Source organism: Sparus aurata, chromosome 7 (assembly GCF_900880675.1).
Source record: "Sparus aurata chromosome 7, fSpaAur1.1, whole genome shotgun sequence".
Taxonomy (NCBI): Eukaryota; Metazoa; Chordata; class Actinopteri; order Spariformes; family Sparidae; genus Sparus; species Sparus aurata.
This window is the reverse complement of record NC_044193.1, coordinates 20,992,461-21,018,390: the sequence shown is the minus strand read 5'-3', so window position 1 is coordinate 21,018,390 and position 25,930 is coordinate 20,992,461. Positions and strand designations below refer to the sequence as shown.

The 25,930-nt window shown below is 41.2% G+C and overlaps 1 protein-coding gene across 1 annotated transcript; it reads left to right on the top strand.

Annotated features, from left to right (window-relative positions):
- Positions 1 to 640: 640 nt before the first annotated feature.
- On the top strand, positions 641 to 25,930 carry LOC115584724 (N-terminal EF-hand calcium-binding protein 1-like). Its single transcript, XM_030422345.1, has 12 exons — positions 641 to 991; positions 4,954 to 4,978; positions 13,566 to 13,674; positions 15,591 to 15,616; positions 15,911 to 16,008; positions 20,231 to 20,489; positions 20,586 to 20,665; positions 22,324 to 22,377; positions 22,574 to 22,686; positions 22,825 to 22,902; positions 23,074 to 23,165; positions 24,701 to 25,930. Exons 1-12 carry the CDS (start codon positions 875 to 877, stop codon positions 24,727 to 24,729), a joined length of 1,080 nt encoding a protein of 359 aa, XP_030278205.1. The 5' UTR covers positions 641 to 874; the 3' UTR covers positions 24,730 to 25,930.

The window sequence follows — 25,930 nt, the reverse complement described above, 5'->3', positions numbered from 1 at the left end:
ATTCTAAAAAAAAAAAAAAAATCACCATCTTTCATGAATACATCTGCCGTTTCTTTCATTCGGTCCCAGGTCATTTGGCCCATTGACTCAAAATCAGTGCAGAAATGTCTTCCTTTACTGGCTGAATGAAGAACACCTGTTTTATTCAATATTATAAGAACATGATAGTAATAGTGAAAGAATGAAAAAAAAAAAATTCTTTAAGGCGCATAGTAGAACATTATCTCACATATAGACTGAAAGCTCATTTAATAATATTGGTAATAGCCATACTAGATTATAAATGCCACCGATAAATTCAGGAATTTCACAGCATAGAACACCACAGAAGCACTGGGACTCACTTTAAAATCCATTTGGGAAAACAAACGAGATATTATTATAGTGTAGGTCTTCTAATAATATCTCAGGAGGTAAATACAGCCTGTCAGCTACTGTTCTTCTTTTATTTGTTCAGCCTGCCCTCTCTGTAAAAACTCTCTGTCTGTCTGCCAGCCAGTCTGTAATTAAGTATTTGTCTTACAGAGTGTGTGCTCCCACCAGCAGATGGTGCATTCCTCAGGCTTTTATGAATCGCTGCTGCTGCTCGTGTGGAGGAGGCGGGGTTGGATTTATTTATTTATTTATTTATGTATTTTTTTTTCTCCTGCTGTCGTCGACGTGCAGGCGAGGAGGCGGGCAGCAGGCACAGGGCAGCAGGCTGAGTCCATCTCCATCCTGACTGGATCACAGGAGCGACATCATCATCACCATCATCATCCCCCATCCGCCGTGACAAGGACAACCGCTCCCCACAAGAAAATTAAAACACACACACACACAGGAGCTGTTTTTCCTTCTGAAGAGAGGTACAAATCGCATCGAAAGCAGCAAGATGCTGGCCTGTACAGAGATGATCACCATGTGTCTTCAGTCTGCCAAGCAGGAGCACCTGAGGAGGCAGCAGGAGCTTGACCACAACCAGAATCAAGGCACCTCTCTGGTTCAGGATGTGAGTACACTCTGGTTTATTTGTCATCAGTTAGTGGTAGCCTGTTATAGCTCAAAAACCCACCCTCTTGTCACTTCTTCTTAACGGAGCTTTTAATGAATATTTCTCGTTAATGATATGCATGATTGCACCAATATTTATATTATGCCCCCCCCCCCCCATGAACTGCTCCCCCACCCTTGCTCCTCATGGGAATGAATGCTTCATGTTTGAATTCACTCACGTGCCTTGATGTACAGCAGCCCCATTATGTAAGGAAGGTGAGTGCACGTCCAACAGTGCGTGAATGACAAAAGGAGGGGATGGTCGGCTTCCTTTGACCTTCTTCTTTTCTTTCTTTTTTCTTTTTGAACCTGCAGAGCTTTTGCAGCCTTTTTACCCTGGCTGATTTCATGTGACACTGAGGGTCGTGACATTGATTGCAGCCTGGATGAAACATGCACGGTGTCTGTATGAAAACATGACCGGCTGTGCATTATTGATGAACAGCCTTCCCTCCACACATAAAAATAGAGAGCCTAAATTGTGAATGATTGGAGGGCTGGGTTTATTCTCTGCTTCCCTCTCGGGCATTGCTGATGTGCAATTTTTTACATTACATTTTTTTAAAACTGCTTTATTCCTGGAGCCCTCGTGGCTGCTGTTTTTGCCTCTGGGCTGCTGAGGATGCTAGATAATACAAGCAGCGTCATTTCCCAGCCTTAGAGCTCCTGACAGCTGCTGTAGATAACATTCTCCAGTTTCCTCCAGGCAGATTATTGGCCGGCGAGGGGAACATTACACTGCAGAGCGTACGCATTTGGATGAAATGCAGTTAGCATCCATCCTCTCCCTCCAGCCCAGTGCTGCATAACCTCCAAACTGCAATTTTCTTCTTCCACTGAACCTATTACAGTTGCTAATGGTTGGTGATGTATTCTTTAATAGCTGCATAAATCAGGAGGGCGATCACTCTGAAGCAACTCATCCAAACAAACTGCACTGATTCATCTTGCTCCTCTCGCTTCCGACCAAACGACCAAATCATGCTGCTCGCACTCATAATTGCAGCAACTTTAACGAAATCTGAGCCGTCTTTGTGCTCTTCCTGCTCTACGCAGATTCATCACATCTCACTTAGACACGAGGAAGCAGTTTGTGTTCGTCTGTTTATATAATCAGACGAGTTGAAAGTTAAGCGTCCTCAAGAAGTGTTTTGCGGCTCTTTTTTGAGGTAGCGATTCGCTTCAGAGGCTGATGGGAAGAATTTCAGCCGTGGTGGCTGTGATGCTGTGGATGTTTACAGTGTCAGATACTCCTCCTGCTGTAGTCAGGAGTCACATATTAACAGGCCCCAGGGACTAGAGGAGAGAGATAATACAAAGAAGCAGCATCGGTGCAGCCAGCATTTCTTTTGGAAGATCTTTGTCAGCTCTGTGGGATGGCAACATTGACTCCACCAACCAACCTCCCACTTAGCAGCACGAAAAAGTGGAATAAAGGCCAGTAAATGTACAGTCTCTCCACAGCCGATGTTTATTGCTCACAGTTTGTTTCTCAGATTTTATTTATGGAGCGGCTGCCTGTGTCTTCTTCTGATGTGTGCTTGCATCAGCACTTCTATAGTTTAGGGACATTTGACAGTGATGGCGCAGCCTCCAGGTTTCATGCCATCAGCTGCATCAAGAAGTCACTCCATAGATATTAAAAGAACGCGCCAGTTGTTTTGCATGGTTCAGTCCATTCACTGCAAATCCTAAAGTGAGATGACAGCTAATCTTTGTCTGTCTGTGTTTTGGACCTGAGTTATTCATAATGCAGGTTGATATTTTGGCTGTTTCTCACGTATCACAGTTGAGAGCTGCAACTGAGGATTATTTTCATTGTTGATGAATCTCTCGATCATTTCCTCGATTAATACATGTGTTGTTTTGGCAAAGACGACGTCCTCAACTGTCCGCCTTTGTCCACAACCCAATGATAATCAGCTCACTGTCATAGAGGAGTAAAGAAACCGGAGAGTGTTCTCATTTGAGAGACTGAAATTAAAAGAACTAAGACTTTTCTTCTCAATGACCCAAAATGATTCATACCGTTAAAATTGTTCGTGATGAATAGCTTATGACTAATCAGCTAAGAAAAGAATCATCGCAGCTCTACCACAGATATTCAGATCGGTTTTGGTTTATGGGATTTGACTGGCGCATTTTTGACCACACCACAAACCACTAAATTTAATATCTTGAGTGTTTGTTCTACTTGAGTAGTGTATAGTTGTTATTGATAATACTTTAATTCACAGTCAGCATTAACTTTTATGTTTTTACTGCTACAGGTGCTATTTGATATCCAAAATCTTATATCATGATATTGTCCCGCCCAGATTACGAGATGGATGATGTTCCTGTCTTATGGTAAAGATGAGATGTAGTTTTTATTTCAATCCCTTGGCTCGCCATTTTCTCCCACTTCAATGCCCAGATATTGATCAACTGGCGAGCTGGCATTCTTTTAGGAAACAAAGTCTGTGTCTGTGTGTTAAAATGTGCGTGATTTATGTCATAACCTCCACCAGCCCAGTCTCATTCCCACCTAATCAAATATCGCTGTGGGGTTGCCTCTGCTGCGACTACAGCTCGGCGTTATTTCCTTAACAAAATAAAAGCCTGAAGATGCCGTAGCAGCTCCTTGATATTCAATATTGTGAGAATTGTGCGTATGATGACAAATATCACCATATATGACGTGTGATGTCATGATGGTGTTAAATAGCATCGACTTGACGTGGCATTTCTGTATCATAAATCGGTCCGCCAAGTCTTGAATCTTTCTTGAGCTGTTTCATCCATCAGGGGAACATCATGTCTGTATTTATTTTTGTCAGCATTACATCATTGGTTTGATGTCAGACTTTTCACATCAACCTGTCTAAAGATGCATTACCCCGCAATGATAAACTGATTGATCTATAAATTAAAGCAGACTTAAGGGTTGGCTGCGATGGATTACACAACATTAAACAACTCTGCCAAATGAATTTGACACCATACAGGAAAGAATGGAATCCAGTGGTTGCCTAGGGAATGTTAAGTGAGTGTGATCTGGAAAACACTCTGTTATTGGACTGAATGTTGTCCAGGTACCTGAGATACCCAGTGTAGTCTTTTTTATTCTGACACGTTCTTTGTTTCGTTCCCTTTTTTTCTCGCATTGATTTCTGTGAGGCTCAGTCGATGTCTCCCGTATGGAGGATGGATGTTTTGAGCAGAGCGTGTCTGAGCCTTCACATCACGATGTGCTCGAGAGGTGGCAGCTGGATGTGAGTGCACAGTTAATCAACCAGTCGCTTGGACTCTGTCTGTCCGCACGGGGTGAATGAGCAGGAAAAAAAAGGTGCCACTGCGATGATCTCACCTCACACGGCACAAGCAGACCCGACTCCTCACGAGATCGGTGTTACACAATGACGATGCCGAAGACATTAATGAGGATTTTACAGCATAGATTAGTGACTATAAAGGACTGTTGCTTCCTGGTGGCAGGTTTTTGCACAAATATCTTCACCCAGCGTGATTGCTCTTAGTGCCAGGAGAGGGAAGAAAAACCCCATTGAATCTATCATTCAAAGGCTTCTCATGGGTGCATATAAATGTCAGCGTTTCATTTCCTGAGATGTCTCGAGTGTCTTTTGTTATTGAAATGCAGAAATTACAGCTTCTCTTAAAGGTTCTCCTGTTGAAGAAGAGAAAGGAATATGCCAAGAAAAAGGTTCTCATACGGATGAATTGCCTCACATTAGTGGAGACTTTTTAACAGCTCCACTGCAGTCTTTGCATTTTATCTCAGATTATTAAAATATATCGTTACCTCTTGAAGATACTGCTCTCCCTCTTAAGTGCTTAAACTTCAAATGTCGTTGATGCATGTTTCCCATATTTCCCATATTTTCCCCCCTTTAACATGACCTTCTCCTCTTCTTGCAGATATTCCGCCGGGCAGACAAAAATGGTGAGTAAGTAAAACATGCAACTAATTGGATTACACGGCTTATTAAAACTCTATTATAAAATCTCTTTGAAGGAGTTTCCGCGCAAATGAGATGCACAAGTGACAGGAAGGCAGGACTCGGAGGCTGTGTTCAGACAGTTGGCCTGTTTCGGCTCGGAGGGGATTCATGTGACCTGGTTGAAGTCATCTTTCCGTTTTATTGCTGTTCTTGATAGATCCAAATAGAAAGGACATAAATAACCCAGTTCAGGTGCAGACGCACCTTTTTTGTTGTCGTGATGTGATTGGATTTGTCGGGATGAACTCCATCGAAGCAGCCGCTCACCATGGAAACGCTCATCCCAGGGATATCCAGTAACATCCAGGCATACTATATATCCTCTTAGTTGTCTCCCTGTTCAGTGAATGTGGCCTGTGCTGTCTTCCTCAGTAGAAAAATATGTTTTTAACTCCAAATTCACCAGAGACTTCACCTAATGTGAGATTCAGCGTTCTCCCCCCCTACAAGCATGTCACAGCTCCATTTGAATAATGTGTTAGTGTGTTACATTTAAATCCACACACAAGAAAAATCCCGCCTGTGCACGATAAGACAGTGCTGACAGACAACACTGTTTTTCACGCGGGCACACCGTCTGCATGCATTAAATGTAACTTACAATTCGAAAGGAGCAAGTGATAAATGCGTGTATCGACGAGCTACGATCGCTTTTTTCTCAGGAGGACATGTTGCATAAGAGCAGGAGGATTAATGATGCAACGTGTGCCGCCGTTAGCAGGGGTTGTGTGGGGTTGCCTCTCAGCTCGTGTGGAGATACTTAGATATAAGAAGAAAATTTGTGAATTATGCAAGGGCCTCTCAAAGATGTCTTTTCCTGGTAGAAACCAGGCGACAGAATGGAAAGGATGTTGAGAGTTTTATATCTTCAAGTTGTGCCTCAATTACTTTGTGAATTAGTGGCCGGACACACAACGAGAGGTGTGGCAGATGTTGACTCCATCTCAGTGAGAAAAGGATTTATTCTGCATTTTTGTGAAGCCTCAAGTCTGCTCCCCGCGTCCCTCCTCTCCACCCACCACCCTTCAGCACTCACGCAAAGCTTTTATTTTTCACTTGGTAAGACCAAGCCAAGAAACCAAGAAAGATAAAGCCAGAGAGGAGTACTCTGTGTCATGTTTGTGGTAGTTATCTTCAATTTGCAGCAGAGCTCCGCTTTTTTTTTTTTGCTTCTCTTCTTCACAAACTCACCGAGTCGTGCCCCCCGAGAGGGAAGCGCCTCCTACCAATCAGCACTGAGTGGGCTGCCATGATACGCCTCGAGCACTGCGGATTTACCACATAATGAGGGCTGGCCACCAACCCACTACACTCTATTCCTGCACTCTATTGTAATGAGGAATTAAATCTTTAAAAAGCCCCAAAAACAATTGTATGAATGCAAGAATACAAAGAAGATGTACACAGAGAGCTCGCTAGTCTTGTGCCAGGATTAGTTTAATGTTGCTGCACAGTGAGCTCAGAGAGGTACTCAAGGATTTACAGTGTAGCAAGATGAAAGTCGGTCAATGACACTTGAAACAAAACGAGACCTATTTTGCCTTTTAATTTTTTCCCTTTCCCCCAGTGTTTTATTTACATTTTTGTGCATGTAAAAGATCTTGAAACCTTGCCTCGTCAGAAGTCCCACTTTTAATCCTGTGACGTTGTGATATCACACTACAGTACGCCATTGTGTCCTACATTCGTATGATTTATGCCTAGCAACTAGTTTGGCACGGAAGAATTGAGTTAGCACAGCTGCTCTGTTGCTGTTGTTGTTGTTGTTGTAAGCGGTGCTGGCTCAGGTGTGTGTGAGCTGACCAATCAGAGGAGACAGTCTGACAGAACTAATGTGTTTTATAAGTCAGAGGAGACTTTCAGTTCATCACAGATTAGCTGAATTGTTGTGACAAGCAGTGGCATGAAAAATAATTTGTCAAGGCCATTGACTGGTTTCACATAATGCTCTAGTTTTATAACAGTAAATTTTTCTCCGTAAATGATGCTAACCACCGTGAGGCCTCACATACAGTCTTTGTCATTAATGCTATTCAGCAATGTAGCAGAGAGGACTGCAGACGACAGCAGAATCCTTTCAGGATGCAGCGATGTTCAAACGTACTGCAGCTTTGAGAGTTTGTGAGAAGCAGATTCAGCTGTCAGCAACAAAATGACGCCATGAATTAGTCCAAACAAAGTTCCACCCCGGAAAGGTGCACATGTATCTCCAGAGAGTGCTTTTAATGTTTCAAGTAATTATACTGAAAAACTAATAAGAATAAGTTTGATTTGAATGTTTCTCCGAAGGCTCAGTTATTTATGGTCAGAGTCTACTCCTCAGTCTATTCTTATCTCTCACATTCCTGTTATTGCTCTGTTGGGCTTCATGAATTATTGGTGGTGCTCTGCTTTTAGGATTGCCTCCAGAAAAAGAGTACCTGTAGAGAGGCGAGAGATTTTTGCTGTTTTTATTCAGTGTGAAGCGAGACAGTTAAAGCTAGTAAGCTGCCTCGCTTCTGTCTGGAGGTACCGATTTACCATCCATCTGAACACTCTAATTTCCCCGCAGAGGTGCCATATTGACTCTTGTGAGTCATGAAGCCTCAAGATTAGATCTTGCAAATTCACTCTTAACTTAAAAGGTACACTGTAAAAAATGTCTGTAGAAATTACGGTAAAAAACTGTCAATAGCAACAGTAAAATACCGTAAAATAAAAAATTGTATATCACTGTAGTAAATACATTAAAGAAATGTATTTACACAAAGAATTACCGTAAATCAAGAAACAGTAAATAACTTAAATTTTACGGCCTTACTAAGTAGAAAATATGGAATTTACTGTGAATGTTATAAAAAGTTTGCTAAATTCACGGTAAAATACCGTAATGTCACAAGCGTGTAATTACCCTAAAATTGACGGTATCATTCTGTCTGAATTACAGATTTTGCTGATGTTTACGTTTAAATTTACGGTACAAAACCATTAAATCATACCATCATTTGTATAGAAAGTAGAATGTTAAAAAGTATGGTATATTTAAGCAATACATCATGACAGGCCGTGGTATGTGCTTATTATATCACAGTTAAGGGGCATTGTTCGGGCCGACACAAAGCACTTAATGCAATAGAAAACTATAAATGTTGTATTATTGTCAAAACACAGTGAATTAAGATAAGATTAACTTTATTGTCCCACAGGAAAACATAGGCCTACAACAATCGTTAGAGTTTCTCATATAGAGTTTTATTGCAACATTGTTAACACATCCTTTTTGAATAATATGGAAGTCCATTTCCGCCACTTGATGAAAAAAAATTATGAGATACTAAGTCAAAATTATGAGATAGCTAAGTCATAATTATGAGATACTAAGTCAAAGTATCTCATAATTTTTGTCAAGTGGCGGAAATGGGCTTCCATAAAATAATAGTATATTTTATTTTATATCTTTCTTTTGTATAGTGAAAACACAATTTCTATTTTTATTTTATTCTTGTACATGTCCTTTTTTTATTATATGTAAAACATGACAATGAAAACGTTGTTGTGTTTGTAGTTCTTCGTGTCAATAAAGCTTTATTGAATTGAGGAGAGAGACAGAGAGAACGACAGAGAGAGAGAGAGAGAAAGAGAGAGAGAGAGAGAGAGAGAGAGAGATGACGGCTGAGTTAACGGAAGCTAGAAATTTTGAATTTCAGTTCACCGCCATTTCTTCGCGCCCACAGGAGCAGTGTTTGTTGTTGTGACAGAGAGACAGACACACAGACACACAGCTAGATAGATAGATAGATAGATAGATACAGACAGACAGAGAAGAGAGAGAGAGAGAGAGAGAGAGAGAGGACCGCGAGTTAACGGAAGCTTGAAATTTCAGGTCACCGCTATTGCTTCGCGCCCACAGGAGCAGAGTCTCTTCTTCAGGTAAGCACATTCACAGCTCATTGATACTGTCTGATTAACGTTAGCTAGCCGCAGAGCCACGTTAGCTCTTATTCGTTGACTTTCAAGCAGAGGAGTTCAGGTAGCTATATCTTAAAAGTTGCTGGACATGTCACTATCTGCTTTTTGCCGAATAAAAGAGTCACTTAAGGGCTCTGAGAAGTCGCTAACGTTAGCTACAGCTAACGTTGCTAATGCTAGAAAAATGTTTAGCTGTAACTTCTGTAGCAAGTCGGTTAAGACTTTGATAATGGAGAAACTGGTTTACTCTTAATAAAAGATGATACAAGGAAACTTGGATGTATTACGAAGGAAACATTTATTGACACTTGATCTAGGCGAATTCAAAGATAACATAACAAGTGAGAATGATCCCTTTAACACCTTAGCCATACAATTTTTTAACAAATAATTTCACCTTCTCCACAGCACGGTGCAGCTGGATAATGCAAGGCAATCAACTTTGCAGGAATGCGGTATGGCCAGTACTCTGATTCGTCGTCATCGTTATCAGCACTCATCTTCAGTGAGTACATTTAAATAGATTGGCTTCTGAACTGGTGCTGCCATTAAATGTTTTTGTTTCTTCATACCTGTCAAATACTTACATGGCCACATCAATAATTATGTCTCCCATATATGTCTACTACCCTGTTATCTGGAGTTCCTTAAGGGTAAATCCTCGGAACTTTCCTTAAAAAAATCAAAATCACTGATTCGATGTCAAATCCAAAGGGTTGTGTGTTTTCAGCTGTAGTCTCCACAGTTTCTCCCTCAGTCTCTCTCAATCTATTATATCTGCTAAATCTGTTAACTGTTTTAAGCGCCTCCTGAAATCATATTTATAGGATGGCCTTTTTATGAGATTTTTTAAACCTACTCTTCATTCACCATTTAATTTTTTTTCTGTTCCAACTTCTTTAATTAATGTTTTGTTTTTTGTTGTTGTTGTTGCGGGAAGCACTTTGCAACAGTGTAAGTGCTATATAATAATAATTATCATTATTATCATTAACAATGTTTTCTTTGTTGTCTTTCTTTGTCTGGTTGCAGAGAGATTCATGCCAGTCCAAAGTAAACACGTGATTGAAGACTGCTCGTGAATTTCCAAGCAGGAATGATGACAACACCTGCCCAAAGTTCCAGTTTCCTTCACATTGTAACATGTCTGTATGAGACTCTGTCCCACCTGTCTTCAGTCAAGTCTGGACCCAATGACTCAAACACCAGTCTTGTCAAGGCTAATTAGAGGTAAGCTATGGTTTATGTCAGTATAGCAAATGAGTAGATGCAAGCACTCAAACTACACTCAATCGATCTCCCTCAAGTGAACGGTGCCAACAGCTTCATACAAACATACAGTAGAACAAAAAAATCAGTATTATGGACAGGATTCAGGATTTAGGCTGCAATTCGACAAGGGTGAAACAAATAGTGATGATCACTTAGTCCTGAAAAGTGGCTGTTTCTACTTTTCACACTAATACAATAAAATTAATGAAATACTCCTGATGACCTGCAAAACTATATTCCAGAGTGCTGGTTTCATTCTATGTATAGCTCATTGGAGCTCAGTTTAACAGCAGAAGGCTGAATTTATCTCTGTAGGCATCATGCTCAGGCACTGCATCAATCTAACCTTTGCTTTGTTTCTTTTTTCTGGCTGCAGAGAGGATCATGCCAGTCTACAGTGGACACCAGATGGACAACACATGAGTCTTCAAGCAGAACTGGTGACTGCCGAATGCTTTAAGTTCCAGTTTCTTGAACACCATCTCCATGTTAAGAGCTCTCTTCAGCCAAGTCTGGACTCAGTGACTCATTAGTGTTGATCGAAACAGGGCAAGTGGCTCCTTTTTTCATGACGTTTATTTCTTCTACCATGGACTATCCTTCATATGTATGGACACACACTGTCTTTTGAAGATGTCAACACTGCCTTGTGAGTATACTGGACAAGTTCTGTTTTTCAAAGAGAATGTGTATATGCAAAGAGATGTTCTTAAAGTTTATCAATTGTAGTCTGTACTTTGGTTTACAATGGGCTTAATTGGTTATTTCCTTTATAATTTACCATTTGCATTTGCTGACTGTAAAATCTACGCCAACAAACTGTAATTCCATGTGTGTTGTACCATATTTTTTACGGTGAAATTCTGGCAACCACAGCTGCCAGTATTTTACCGTAGTTGAACTTTGCAATAAAATACCGTAATATATCTTACAGTTTTACCGTGTTTTTTCACTGATGGACTGTAATTAGGTTTACAGTATATATGTTATTTTTAAAAGAATTTACCGTAAACAGGTTTATATGATAACTGTTATTTTTACAGCAAATTACCGTAAACAAATAACAGTTCTCTAATGTGAAATTTACAGTTACATTGTGACCGTATTTTCTACGGTAAAATTCTGGCAACCACAGCTGCCAGCATTTTACCGTAAATTCTACAGAATTTTTTTTACAGTGTAAAACCTATTTGGAACTTTTTTTTTTTCAATTGATATGAAACAGAAAAAGGCAGCAAATCCGATTTTGCTGATAAACGGTTACAGATGATCAGAATTATTGTTGATGGACTCGATCTAGTTTCCCTGTGGTCAAGCTTAAGTTTTTTCCGGTAACTGAAAGCTATATAAGTGTCACTCTCCATCAGGCTTTTCCTCCAGGAGACCACAGTTGTTATTCCCATGACCACAAGTGTCAAGAATACTGAAACACCAGTCAAACTGTCTATAGCCCGAAGCTCAGCCTTATCTACCAGTGCAGCTTTGCTCTCTGAGAAACACTGAACACTTGCATATTATGCTGTCTGAGCTGCACTGTAACATGTATTTGGGTGTCTAATTGGGTGTGAATCTACACCATAGCAGCTCTGATGGAGAGGGCTGCAGAATGAGTCAGTGGTGCAACAGATTGTGTTTACTCCTACATCTTGTGGAAAGAAGATTTTTCACAGGGAAGTCTGAGAAAAGATAAATCCTCCTTATCGAATAGCTTCAATCTTCTGGCCATGGTTTAACATCGCCAGACCACCAGCAAGTTCAGCAGGCACACTGATCGTAAGGGTAGTGTTGCACTTAGGTGAAAAGGTGAGGACGCAAATACAAACACAACGAGACAGGCAGGTAGAAAATAACAAAACAGTGAGCTTCGATAACATAAAGTCCATGAATCTGAAATCCAAAAGTGCCGGCAATGAAAGAGCAGGCAACAACAATGGCAATACTAGCTGTGGTAAATTCACATGGCAAAAGAAAAAAACACAAAGACAGGAAGTGTAAAGTATAACCTGACACATGATAAATCTACCAAAATAAAACAGGAAATAACAAAACCAAAAACCAAACACATGACAAGTACAGGTGAATAATTTATCAATATTATATTGTTTCTGTAATATGAACCTATATATAACATCTTTTCCTTTTAGAATTTGGATATCATCTATATAACCTGATCCATAATAAGGTTGTCTTTTCCTGGTTTTAAATGCTGCATTACAGTCAAGTGATGAAACTTACCAGACTGTTTGACTTGCACTCATACTTGCCTTTAGTTGCAACTATGTCAACATATCCACATTACTGATGATTATTTATCAAAAACACCAGAAGTCATCCCTACAATAGTGTGACAACATTGATATCAAGGTATTTGGTTATGATCAGTGATAAAGCAACAGCATCTTTTTCGAAATGTGTCATTTTGGTAACCAGCCTTTGCTTCAAACGCATCATGTCCAAAGCCATCCGCCATGTAAGCTGGAAAGAAGTCAAAACAGTTCTTACAAACTAACAGATGATGAGATTTACTGTTGGCTCAGGTCTATCAGTCTGAGCTCCGTTGCCTGGCGGGATACTCAGCGGCGGGTCTCAAAAGGTTTCAGTGCTTACTGAGCAAAGCTGGCGAGATGGAGGCGATATCTCATTATCGCCTAAAGTTTGTCCGCTATTGAGCTCTGCTCTAAACACTCAAACTATTCCTCATTCCATGCTCCCAATTTCTGCAGGAGACTGCAGCCCCAGATGCTGCTAATCAGAGGCGGACCATGCTCACCTTCAGCAGGGGCTTGTGCCCTTGTGTTTATCCTCTGAGGTGGCATTGACTAAACACTGCTATGTGCAAGCTGTGTTTAGGTGATTGCACTGGGAGAAATGATTTGCAGCAGAGATCGACATCATTTTGCAGTATCATGTTTGGTTAGCTGTCAGGACATAAAAACGAATTAAAAAGGAAAGCTGCTGCTCATTTAGATCATTATTACTCTTCATTATTACGCTGTATAATTTACATGCGCTACAGTAATGGAGCCAGATAAGAGGAAATAACAACAAAGTTGAATTCAGTCTTCTGAGTGTAGTTTTTTGCCTGAGGTTTTGTCCTTCATGGGGGTGTTAAGGTTGAATAACGACTGATGTTGAGTATCATCATTTGCAGTGGCACCTCTGAGCTTATCACTGGCTTTGATTTAGTATTGTGAGGCCAAATTAGCCTTGTTCCATTATATTGAATAATGGACAACCTCTTCATTAAGGTGATAAAACCTTGCAGGCTTCAGCGAGGTTTTATGTCCTACGGTTTTTCTCTTCTTTCAGACGATGGGAAGCTGTCCTTGGAGGAGTTCCAGTCGTACTTCACTGATGGTATCCTCACTGACGAGCAGATGCAGGAGCTGTATTACTCCATCGACAGGCAGCGGACAGAGTAAGCTCATCTTCCTTTTGGACGTCGTCCAACTCCACTGCCATCTGTAGCCCCTCCTGCTCTCCTCCTGCCTGCCTGGCAGAGAGATGTCAACACCTCACTTCAATGAAGATCATGTCAATATTCCATAGAGAGCCTGGATCTAGCTCAAGTTTGCAGCACTCTGTTTGCACACTGATGAGCACAAATGAGATTTTGAAATATGTAAACATTTGCCTGCGCCACCAGCATACCATTAGACTGACTCAAATCCCCTGTATGTTTGCACATTTTTGGCCAAAAAACCCTGATTCTAAATATGAAACCTGAAAAATGTTGATTGGGACAAAAAACTGACACCCAAGAGTGCGTACTCTGTTGTGTCTGTGGGTACAACGCTGAGGAAAAGAAGTAAGACATCAGTCTGTGCTGTTGACATCACTGAAGTACCAACCAGTCACAGTGAAGAATGACTGCTCAGGTTCAGCTACACCCTTAAATGTGCAGCTCAACTTCATTTGTCTCAGTAAATTCATGTGTTAAGAAAAACAAGAGAACAAAAAAGCTTGCGTCACATTAACAATTAAACATTTTAGCTATTGATGTGTCAAATTTATTGATATTAAATTTTGGAGGTAACCTAATCACATCAATTCCTGTTTTCCATCTTTTGATATGATCGCGATCTGAAGTAATTTGATGCTGAATGAACTATCAAAAATATTCAAAGTACAATGCACCATGTCCCGTTAAATTAGGTCTGTTACTATCCGTCAGAGTTACGTATATATAATAAATATTACTATAAACACAGTTCACCATACTGTTGTAGCACTGTAGATATTAACAGTTAGCTGTTAGCAGTTATCTGTAGCGATCTGCGGCTTCCTCACTCTATTTTTCCTCTCCCTCCAATACATGGTGCTGCAGCTACTTGATTAGCTGGGACTGCTGCATACATTAAAGGAATAGTACACCAAGTAAATTAAAAGAAAGGAACTGTAAACTACTTTTTAGTGAATGGAAACGTGTTAATGAACTAAATTACTAATTTGCTCATTGCATTTATTATGTAACCAGTCACCTGTTTATACTTTTAAGTCTATATCAACCCTGGTTACACTGTCCTTAGCCAAATGCTAACATGGGCATGCTAACCAGATATGATGTTAACATACTAATTTGCACTAAACACAAGATGTAGCTGAGGCTGATGGGAGGCTGATGGAGGCGCTAGATGAAAATTAAAGAGGAACACAGAAGTCATCAGGATTTATCATCCTGGGACCATGAATATCTGTACAGCATTTTATGGCAGTCCATCTAATGTGTGGAGCAAAGTGCTGATAATCTGAAAACCGCCATGTTGGTGTTGCTGTACAGTGCCCAGGGAACAACTCCAGATGTAAGCCAGTGACTTGGTCAAGAGAATTAACTTGTTATACATGTTTTGATGGTGGGGAAACTGGAGCAAGAACATGAAAACACACGGAAAGGCTCTGTCTGGGTGGGGATCGAACTCAGGGAATTCTTGTTTGGAGGCATCAGCGCAAACCACTGACACTTTATTTATAATTTTCTGTTTTTTTGTTGCAGTTGTGTTAAGGCATCAAAAACAACTTCAGCAAAAAGGCTGTGTGGTGAAACATACCCTTTCACAACATTAGCCATGTGTTAGACAGAAAAAACATCTCCTGTGTGTGCATTTTTCCCGTCTGGGTCGTAAAGTTATGACATTACATTTGGTCTGCTGCAATGGAATTAATTATTCAACATGGCATAATCATATTGTGCCACCAGCGCATTGTCATCCCTAGAGTCCTGCTCGCAGCATGTCTATAAAAACTAGACGGTCAATGTGTGTTGACAAAAATGTTTCAGGCCTCCTGCTGACATATCTTTAATTAGTGTGTCTCTTTTTGTCTTGTTCCTCTCAGCAACCTGGACATAGACAAACTCTCAGGTAATTATGTGTCATTCTTGCTTTATCTGACTGACCTTTCTGATAAAATCAAGCCTAATTGTTTTTAAAATACAGCTCATTATATCACCATTATGTATCACACAGTTTTACAGTGTCAGCTGTTGCTACTGGCTCAAGCTCTCTGATGATGACACTAACTCAAGCATGACCCAGCAATCAGTGGCCGAGCTACTTGAATTCTATTTAATGCAATCAGTGTTATTTTGACTCATGTCCTTGTGTCCGACACAATGCATGTTTGAAAGTGCTGAACAAATCCATCTTTTCCTCCAGAGTACTTCACTCCACATCTGGGAGAGTACGTCAGCGTCCTGTCTGCTCTGGAAAAGCTGAACGTGGCCATTTTAAAGGCCATGGATAAAACTAAAGAGGTGGGTGATGATGGCTTTAACCTCCGCGCCGTGTTTAACTGTGCACTGCTTGAAATGCAACACGACACCTGGGGACTATTAGCCTTTTTCGACAGCTTCCAGAACATTTTTAAGCATCCTGCATGCCTCTGAGCGCTCAGATAAGTGTTTTTTGTTTGTGCCTCAGCTGTCGATTTGAAACCCTCTCGGAGGTCTTTGAGATCACTCTGCTGTGGCGGCAATACAGAAGCAAAGAAAGCTGCCCAGCATGACTGCCTCTGCTGCGGTATCTGCTCTGCCTCTGCCCACTGACAATACGTTCTCATACATGAGCTCACCGAACCTTACAAGAAGAGTCGTGCCTCCTCTAACTCTAACAAGACAGCTGATGTCAGCTTGCTGGTGTGAGAGACATGGCAGCTGTTAGTGTTTGGAAATCAGGTGGAGAGCCATTAAAAGAGGATGTCGTTGGTATTGTAGAGATATTGCTATGTAGGTCATAGAGCTGAAACATTTATTTTTTGAGTAATGTGTTGCTAGTTGTAATTTGACCAATGTTCAGAACACTAGCAGAGTGAGGCTGTGAGGCTATCCTGTGAGGGACAGCGACTATTTGTGCTGAATGCTAACTTTAGCATACTTTACAGAGCACAACTTTGGCACACCTGTGAAGTGACAGGTGACAAAATCCGAGCAACAAAACACCCACACACAGTGACATAACAGCTCTCCTCACATGCAATTATGGAAATGCAATTAAATGTATAACTTTTCGGTAAACAGACCTTCATCAGTTGGACAACGTCAACATGCTGACATGCTGACAAAGCTAACATGCTAATTTAGATCAGATGTATCATGCTTTCCATGATTACCATCATCATGATTATCATTACTTTATGTGTTTAGCTCAGCCTTTTGAAGTACAGCCGAGGCTGATGGGAATATCACTAGTTTTGTAGCTTTTTGTGACAAACCATAGAAGGCTACTAGTATTTGACCTAATGATGAGTCCTTCAATGTTTTTCAGGCCAAGGACCTCTTAGCAGACACAGAGCAGGGGCCCTGTGCTTTACATGTTGTACATGTTGCTGTCGTATATTGAACTTGGATTTGGATTTGACATGAACATGTAGAGCAGCCTATAGCGCCATGTCCAAACATTTAGGCAGCAGTAGCCATGTCAGTCTCTACTTGATATCTTTAAAGGTTATTCACTGCGGCTCAGATAAAATGTCTATACACTTGGGATTATAATAATACAGTTAACTTCCTATTATGCTGACTTGTTTCATAGTATAATTTTTGCTGCTGAGGAACAGGATTCCCTCCACAAACATCCCCCCGGGGATTAATAAAGAACTCTGATTCTGATTACATGTTCCTGCTCACGTTCATTCATGTATCTTTCAGTTTCACATGATAGTGCTGATTTCATTGCTTTGGCTGTTCAACATTACAATGTGTATTTCAGCTTTTTATTTAAAGCCAGCAGCAACTGTCATAACATGTTTTCACCAAAGTTCCTTTAGGTCTCATTGCTGATAAAAGAAAAGAAAAAAGGCTGTGGAGCTGAAGTAAAGATCAATGCCAGTCAGTTCAAAAGAGCCAAAACTTTTCCACCAGCTTTTCTTTTACATGTATTTTCCAGATAATGAGACCTAGGATCTCATTGAATCATCAGCCTTCAAACATGCTAATTAGAGCATTATGGAATGCCGTTATGAAGCCTGGCTGAACAGAACCGTGTCCTGTGCTTTCCATGACGTGTCGAGGGGATTAATGTGTCTCTGATCATGTTGTATTATGCACACGCCTAAGACAGATCTGAGAAACTTCCACAAAGACATAATCAATGGCTCAGCTCACCCTTAATCGATCTCCCATAACCATCCCCGTTAAGGCAGCCTGTGAATATTTATTCCTGTTCGAGGAGAGGAGCAGAAACAGAAACAGATACAGACTGGAGGCAGACTTATAATGAGGTTTTTCTGTTTGTGGTATGCAGCGACTCGTTTTCGCTGCAGTGCAGGATATGTGGGTGTCGATGATTTTAAGAGAGAGCAGAGGGTGATAGTAGAGCGTAGACGACAGTAACCAAGGCTGACGAACCCCCCAGCTGTCAGACTGATCTGACGTCAGATGCCCTCCACAAACGCTTGGCCATTCCTCAGCTGCTCTGATCTCCTTCTCTTTCAGTTCTCTTCCCTCCTTCTTAATCCGAGTCCATTATTCACTCAGGCACACACTCCTCCTTTTCTCTGTTTTATCTCCTTTCAATGTTCATCCATCTTCTTCGGCATTGTCTTTTTGTCTGGCTTCCCCCCCCCCTTCTCTTCCCCTCGTACTTTCCCGGGCTCTATATCACCCGTGCCTCCCTACAGCTCATGCATATTTCATGCTGCTATTAGTCAGTCAGAAAGCTTTCTTTACCCTGAAGTACAGAGGCTCTTTAAAACATCCTGAGATCAGCCTTATTTATTAAATCTTTTGCGCTAAACCTAAGAAACGGATCCTGTAGCAGTGCTCGACGGCATCGACAGCTGCAGCGATTTGTCCATCGAAAGAAAATTGCAAACAATTTTTTTAATCGATTAATCGCTTCAGTTATTTTTCAAGCAAAAATATTAAACGTTTGCTGGTCTCAGCCTCTGAAGAGTAAGGATCTGCTATTTTTGTCTTTTAGGACATCACTTTAGGCTTTTGGGAGACTGTGATGAGCACAACTTTTGCATGATGCTCTGAAAACATTATGAAATCAGCACACTCAAGTGTATCCTCTGTACCTGTCAGCTCTGCCGTCGCACCTCTTCTGTCTCGAGAGGCGAGGGAGGAGGAATTGAGAAATTTGTCGAGGTTCATTACTCATGTAGTGCAGAGTCTCTGCCGCTGAGAACCCAAAGCCCATAGAGACGAGGAATCCAACAAGCTCGCTGGTCATTTTTCAAATGTCTCCCTGTCATTTTTCTTCTGAACTCTATTTCGTCGCACCGCAGGGTGCTAGCGAGGGGTGACAGGGTTCATTATCCACCCAAACTTAGCCGAAAAAAAATAGCAGCCGCTGCACTAAGTGTTCTCAGAGAGCTTGCCGCACCAGGCATACATACATTATCATAATACCACTTTCCTGTTCACCGAATGGGCCATTATCACCTTGTCTGCTTTGTATTCATATATTCAGAGTAATGTACACGGTGACAAGTTCACACCATTAATGTCTCTGTGTTTCCTCCTTGTTTGTTTTTAGCAGGTGGGACTTATGCCGTTTTAACTCAGTTCGTTTGATCAAATACCTGCATAAAAAAACTGATTGTTAAAAATACACAAACAAAAAACTCAAAATCCTGAAATTTGAGTAGTGTTACAGTACGGGTGGAAAAAGTGCCAGTAAGTATTAGGTATTAAGTGGTGACTTTCCCTTTGATTTTCACACACACTGTACAGTAAATGCTGACAAACAAACAAACAAACAAACACATTTTTCATGGTGAAAATTGTGCCATCATGAACAGGGCTCCACTGATTTTAGAATTTAAGCACACCTCTTCAGGATTATTTAATATGACAGCTCAAATATGAGGAAATTAAGATTCTCATGATGTAATTTCACGACTATTCCGATAATATTCACAAAAACTGTACAGTAAAATTGTAAATGACTTTTCCCTGCAGAGACACAGATTACAATGTTATTGTGCCTCTGCGGTGCTGATAGCTGTGACCAGAGGAATTGTGTTTTCGGGTTGTCCGTTGTTAGTCAAAGGTCACAGACCTCACTGACCTCACAAACCCATTTTAAGCCATTACTCAACAATTCATATGATAATTACAACAGCATTTTATAGACATGTCTAATGGCATAAAATGATGAAGTGGTAACATTTTATATTTAGACATCAAAGGTCAATTTCACTCATCCTTGGCTGCTCCAAGCGCTGGCTCTCTGACTGCACAGATAGACCCCCAAATCCAAACAGCAGCCGGTTTGCTTTACAGGGTTTTCACAAACAACGGCCCACTCGGCCGAAGTTCTGATATGAAGAGGGCAGGGAAAAGTGCTGCCAGCGTACAATAAAAAGTCATGGTACACCAAAGAGTCAAATGTAGAACTAGTACTGCGTCCCAGTGAGTACCGGCCCATTTCGAGCACTGGTTTTAAACTTGCAGTACCAGGAGACTGTCTGACAGTCAACATCATGGCTGATTTTTTCCCCCTCATTTCCTCCCTTCCTCTTGCATTCAGGAGTATCAGGGTTCATCAGTGCTGGGTCAGTTTGTGACGCGCTTCCTGCTGAGGGAAACCTCCACCCAGCTGCAGTCCCTTCAGTCGTCACTGGACTGCGCTATGGAGGCTGTTCATGATCAGGGCTGCACCGGGAGGAGGATAGTGAAGAAGCCCGAGGACCTGCCCATCCAGAGGGTGACCAAACGCCCTGGTAGACGCATCCAGAAGAACATGTGTCTCTCCCCGACTGACCCCTACTCTGGCATGCTCACCACAGGTTCGTTTCAGAAAAGAGACTGGAAGTAAATCTGTTAAGGACAATAAGGATGTAATTTCATTGTTCAGACATCCTCTGTTGTGTTTCTGGTGTCAGGGGTCAGCGTGGAGCCAGACAACCACTGGGGCTCCCAGATCAACCAACTGGAGGAGCTCATGGACAAACTGGAGTGTGAGGTTTGTATGAAATCTCTAGACTTCATGCTAAGCTAAGCTATCCGTCTGATGGCTCTAGCTTCTTATTTTGAAGACAGACATCAGAATGATATCAGTCTTTTCATCTAACTCTCTGTACAAAAGCAAATAAGTACATTTTCCAAAATTTGAAATATATTCCTTCAACGGATAATATTCTTATATTCAAAGTTTGTCAGTGTAGAATTATTCAGCTCAACAAGCAGTTTCAAAGCAGTTCAAAAGTTGCAGGAGTCTCAAAAATCATGCTTATTTTCAGGTTCATACTTTAATTTTAGGTGCGTGCTGGAAGATATTTACATACTTTAATGCTCTCTGTTGAAGTGCCTGTCTCTTTAAGGCCATCTACTGAAAAGTGCAGTCTGCTCTGATTAGCCAGTTGTCACAGGCCTGAGCAGGCACCGCCCAACTTGCCTCTGCATCAGCTCTGTGTTGTTAGATTTTAAAAACCATGGCATTACTCAAGTATTGCACAGGGCGACTCTGTATTTTTGACATCACAACCTTACGGAATCCTCGACGGCTTAAGGTACAGTTTCTGAATACTGGCTGCGTGCATTTGGATGGATTGAGTGGATTGAGTATTCTGTCACTTTCCCTGCATTTATACAGCACCTAGACCTGCTTTAAAATCAAAAAGACAAAGAAATCTCATTTTATACAATATGGGAGCTTTAATAAGAATGTGGGCCATTAAAATGGCAGAATCACTGGCGTATTTCATCCAGTAAGTGGGACCCAGAGGACCAAGTCGGCCCTATAGTGCTGAGGTTTACACAAAAATGTCTTCGTTTCAGTTTGATTTCTTGGAAAGTCTCACATTTGCTGGAGAGCTGCTCATAGCGAGGATCAGGTTTGACTACAGGGGGCTCAGCTGTTACAGACAGAAATGTCAAGCAGGCCGTATGAGCCCTGCTGCACATCTGCAGATATGTACACAGTATTCCCGGTGGTATGAGATCCAACGTGATGTCAGAGAGGATGATTTGTTCAAGGTGCATATGGCTGTTGAGGCCAGAGGTACAAAGCTGCATTGAACTGCACAAACACACACACACACACAAACACACACACACACACACACTTAACGTCATGCATAAGGTATCATCCTGTGCATACATGCTGTGCTTGGCTCAACCTGGACTCTGAGAAAAAGCTTTCAGTGGGTCGATGAGACACAGCGGTTGTCTGAAAACACGATACTTCACACAGATTCAACCCTGCTGTTGATGCTCTGGGATAACAGATGTTATAAAGTTAGTGCGTTTTTATTCTGGTCACCAAAATAAATCTGGAAAAGACGACGAATGACTTTGTTTTTTATTTTACACGTTATTATAATTACAGATGCGATGTTTTTGTTTTCAAGGTTAGATATCAGCGCTGCAGCAATAATAAGCAAGCTTGCTAACACACCAATAATTCCATTTCTTATCTTGGCTGTGCAGACAAGATTTTAGTACAACAAGCGTTCTCTGGGCTGCACATGAGGCTTTTGGAGGGCGGGGGGTGAATATGGCGATTTTCCTCCCGGTGAAAGCCAATAGTTTGTGACAGACTGTACCTGGAGGCCACGCTTTTTGCTCGAGCTTCTTGTTCTGCTCAAGGCTGACTGAAATATTCATGCCCTCCATTTTCAGAGTCCACATCTCGAACCGCTCAAAGAGGACACGCTGGCGGGGACGTATAAATCGGTGAGTCCAACCTGTGCTAAAAATAGCTGCGCCGCTATCTAAGATTGTGTGAGATTTTACAAGATATCCTTTTGATGTATTTGATTCATACATGGCAATTTTAACGGCACTCAAATGCACCCCAAATCCCAAAATGAGCCTAATTTGTTGTAGTTACTGTAAATATTTTCTGTTTTCTCTCCTCTCTCTTCTCTAGAACATACTTCTGGTGCAGAGACAGATGTCTGTGAAGGAGCGGGACTTTGAGCAGTTTCAGCAAGCTCTCAAAATCTACACAGATGCCACCTGCAGCCAGCTAGACAACCTGCAGTATGTCTCTTTTTTTCTGCCTCGACGCTTTTGTTGGTCTTGATGCAGCCGCCTCAAATTGCTTCAATTCCTCCCCCCCCCCCACAGATAAAATAACCCCACTGCCCTCGCTCTCTCTCTGTCTCGTGTTATTTTTAGCGTTTCCATCCAGAACCTGCCAGACAGATCATGCTTCATCATGTACGAATTTTGGCAGGACCGTCTCTCCTGGATGAGGTAGGTGTGGAGGGCCTTCATGGCCTATTAGATTTGAAACCTGAGAATTTCACTGCCGCACTGAAATTTTGCTCAGCGTATCGAGCTGCTCGCCGGCTCTCTTTGAAGCGCTCGCTGCCTTGCTGAGAGGCAGACGGCAGTCTCATCCTTTCCATCCCTCTTTCCCCTCAGCTACCTGCAGTCGCCCATCAGTAAGACCTTCCAGCGCTGCATTATCGACTCGCTGGAAGACCCAGAGATGGTGTCCACCATGCTGCTCCCAGGTAGAAACCAGCCGCTTAAAGATCAATCTCACAATGCACAAAATCTCACATGAATCCACTTTAATTTAGTCGATGGTTTTATTAATTAATGATAATGACTCTCAGTAGAACAGTGAGAATGAATTCAAGAACAGGATGGCCTTAAAATATAATTGCAAATGCCTCTCAAAATGAGTAGGTGTTTTCAGAGATTCAAGATACAAAGGATTTTAGATGAACCTCAGAGCTTTGTGAGATTCTTTCTGGGAGATTAACTTGTCAGAAACCGTGAAATCCTGGTGCTTTACTGGCAACCTTTAACGTTAAAGCTGCTATTATAAATATTTTAAGAATAACAATAGTTTAAATGACCTTGTATATGAAAGAAGTAGCTCATAGTGATGAACTTACAGCTCATTTCCCAGTTCCCCTCAGCTTGAACGGAGCATTTTAGCTTCTCTCATCTAAATAATTAGGTTTTCTGGACCAAAACTTGGTACTCTTTTGGTTCTCTTACACTGCCCTCAAGAAGCAGCAGGAGCTACAGAGCTATGATTCAACCTTTGTGCCCCTCCAGACATAAGTTACTCATATACTCAATAGTAGGTGGAGACAGAAGTTGGGCTGCTCCTGACTAAAGATTTCCTTGTCCACGAGTAATCCTGAGTTCAAGCCGTTATGTAATTTGGTTATATATATATATATATATATATATATATATATATATATATATATATATATATATATATATATATATATATATGTATATTTGGGGGCATAGACAAAGCAAATTGCCTTGTAACAACAATGCTAAGGACAACATAACGATTCTGAATGTGTCGGAACAACCAGCAAGGAAACTGAACTTTTTGTTATTATTTCAACACAGTCTAACGTCTCCTTGTTCAAAACTTAGTTATAGATAACTTGGAGCTTCACAAGCACATATAGCCTCGGACTTATAGACGAATACGATACATGGTGACTATTTACAGATTAGCTTGTGCAAAATTGCTCCTCTGCCACTTCACGCCTCTCCTAAATTCGCCTGAACCTGTCGTCTTCGTCCCCAGTGTCCTGAGTAAAGGCGCTGTGGCGTGAAGTTAATATATTCCCTGTCATCAAACCATTGCCTGCTGCCCTTGCTGCGGTTCTGGTACTCATTCCTCAAAACCTCCTTCTCCCAGCGACCTGAAGCTCCTGCGCTAGCTTAGTTAGCTGACTGACGCCAGGCTAACTAAGCTAACTAGCAGCTACAATCAGCAACTCTCCTCACAGTTCAGCCGACTGTCAGCGCCAACGAAAAAAAGAGCTGAAAGCAGAGTGAATTTTTTCTATCAGGTTCCCAGAAACATAAAAGGTGATAAATGATCAGCTTAATGTGTGAGACGTCCTGTATTAGATAATGAGCTGTCATCTTCAGGGGCCATTAGGTTTTCAAGAAGAAACGGAAAAAGCACATCTGTATGTAGCACCTCTTCCTGCCATTGCTTATGTGTGTCAAGCAAAGATGAATAAGATGAACAAAAACCCTGATTCTTGTGTTTTATTAACAGCATCTTGGTGGATTATGAACAACAACTGACAGAGCAAAGCTGCTTCTACTGAGGAAGAGGCGATTGGATGATCGTTTGATCCTTTTTCTGTTCTTTGATATCCACTTTCTCCTGGTGGCATGGCCGGGATTGTTTATGCGAAGCTTTGCTCCGAGGTTATAAAAAAAAGGAAAAAAAAGAAAAGAAGACTGCTCAGATGAATCAGTCAACAGTGAAACTAATTAACACCTTGGAGAGAAGGAATTGAGGCAATGCAATATTTTATCGTGTGATCAGGATCTGTGCCAACCTTCATTCAACTCTGTCGGCACATTTCTTGCTTCTGATTTAATGGAGAAAAAAAAAATGATTTGCATGATTTCTTATTTCTCAGTGCTAGTTTTATTTGACTCCGAACTACATCTTAGAGTAGATATAATGTCAGTGATGCCACAAAAATAGAAACAACTGAATGACAACCGATCCACCCATCTGTCTCTATCCATCACTCCCTCTTCAGTACAGACAAAAACAGAAGTAGTGGCAGGGCTGACCTGCATCTCCCCTCGTTCTCTCTGTGGTATTGTGCTTTGTTGTCTCCTTCAAAGCTTTGCTACCAAGCGTCTTTTTGTCGGCGGGCTAGAAAGCCATTAGATAGAACAATTACGGTTCCCATCTAAACTTCTATCAGTGTGTCACTCCTGCACTTTAGACCAACATTAAACATGGACCTTATTGTGGAGAATGGATATTTGTTGTAGATTTGTTGGAAAGTGTAGAATTTAACTGATGTTATAACGAGCCAGGAGCTGCGCTGAGGTGTAGCGGGATATTAGCGGACAATTAACCAAATAATTCTCCTGCAGTTTGCCTGTACTGTTAACCTACGAATACGACTCAAAAAGCCATTGTTTTACATTTGTAGTGTGTAATCAGAATACTTTGACAGTACAGCACACACAAATAGAATTTTATATTTTGAGTACGGAAATTTAGCAGAACCTGTTCAGTATAATGCCGTTAGAAACAAAAAGTCTACTAAGATTGTGTACAGTAGTTAATGAGAGCTGTAAGATGTAAGTAATTGTTGTAGATCATTGGTAAATGTACAGTATATTGAGCTTTGGTTGCTCTAAGGAGGAATGAATGCGTTCACTCTTTCTTTGAAGATTTATGGAGAATATACAGTTGTCATGTGGATGCTATGTTTGTTTTCTGGCATGAAATAAAGTTCATGACTTGTTGATGACA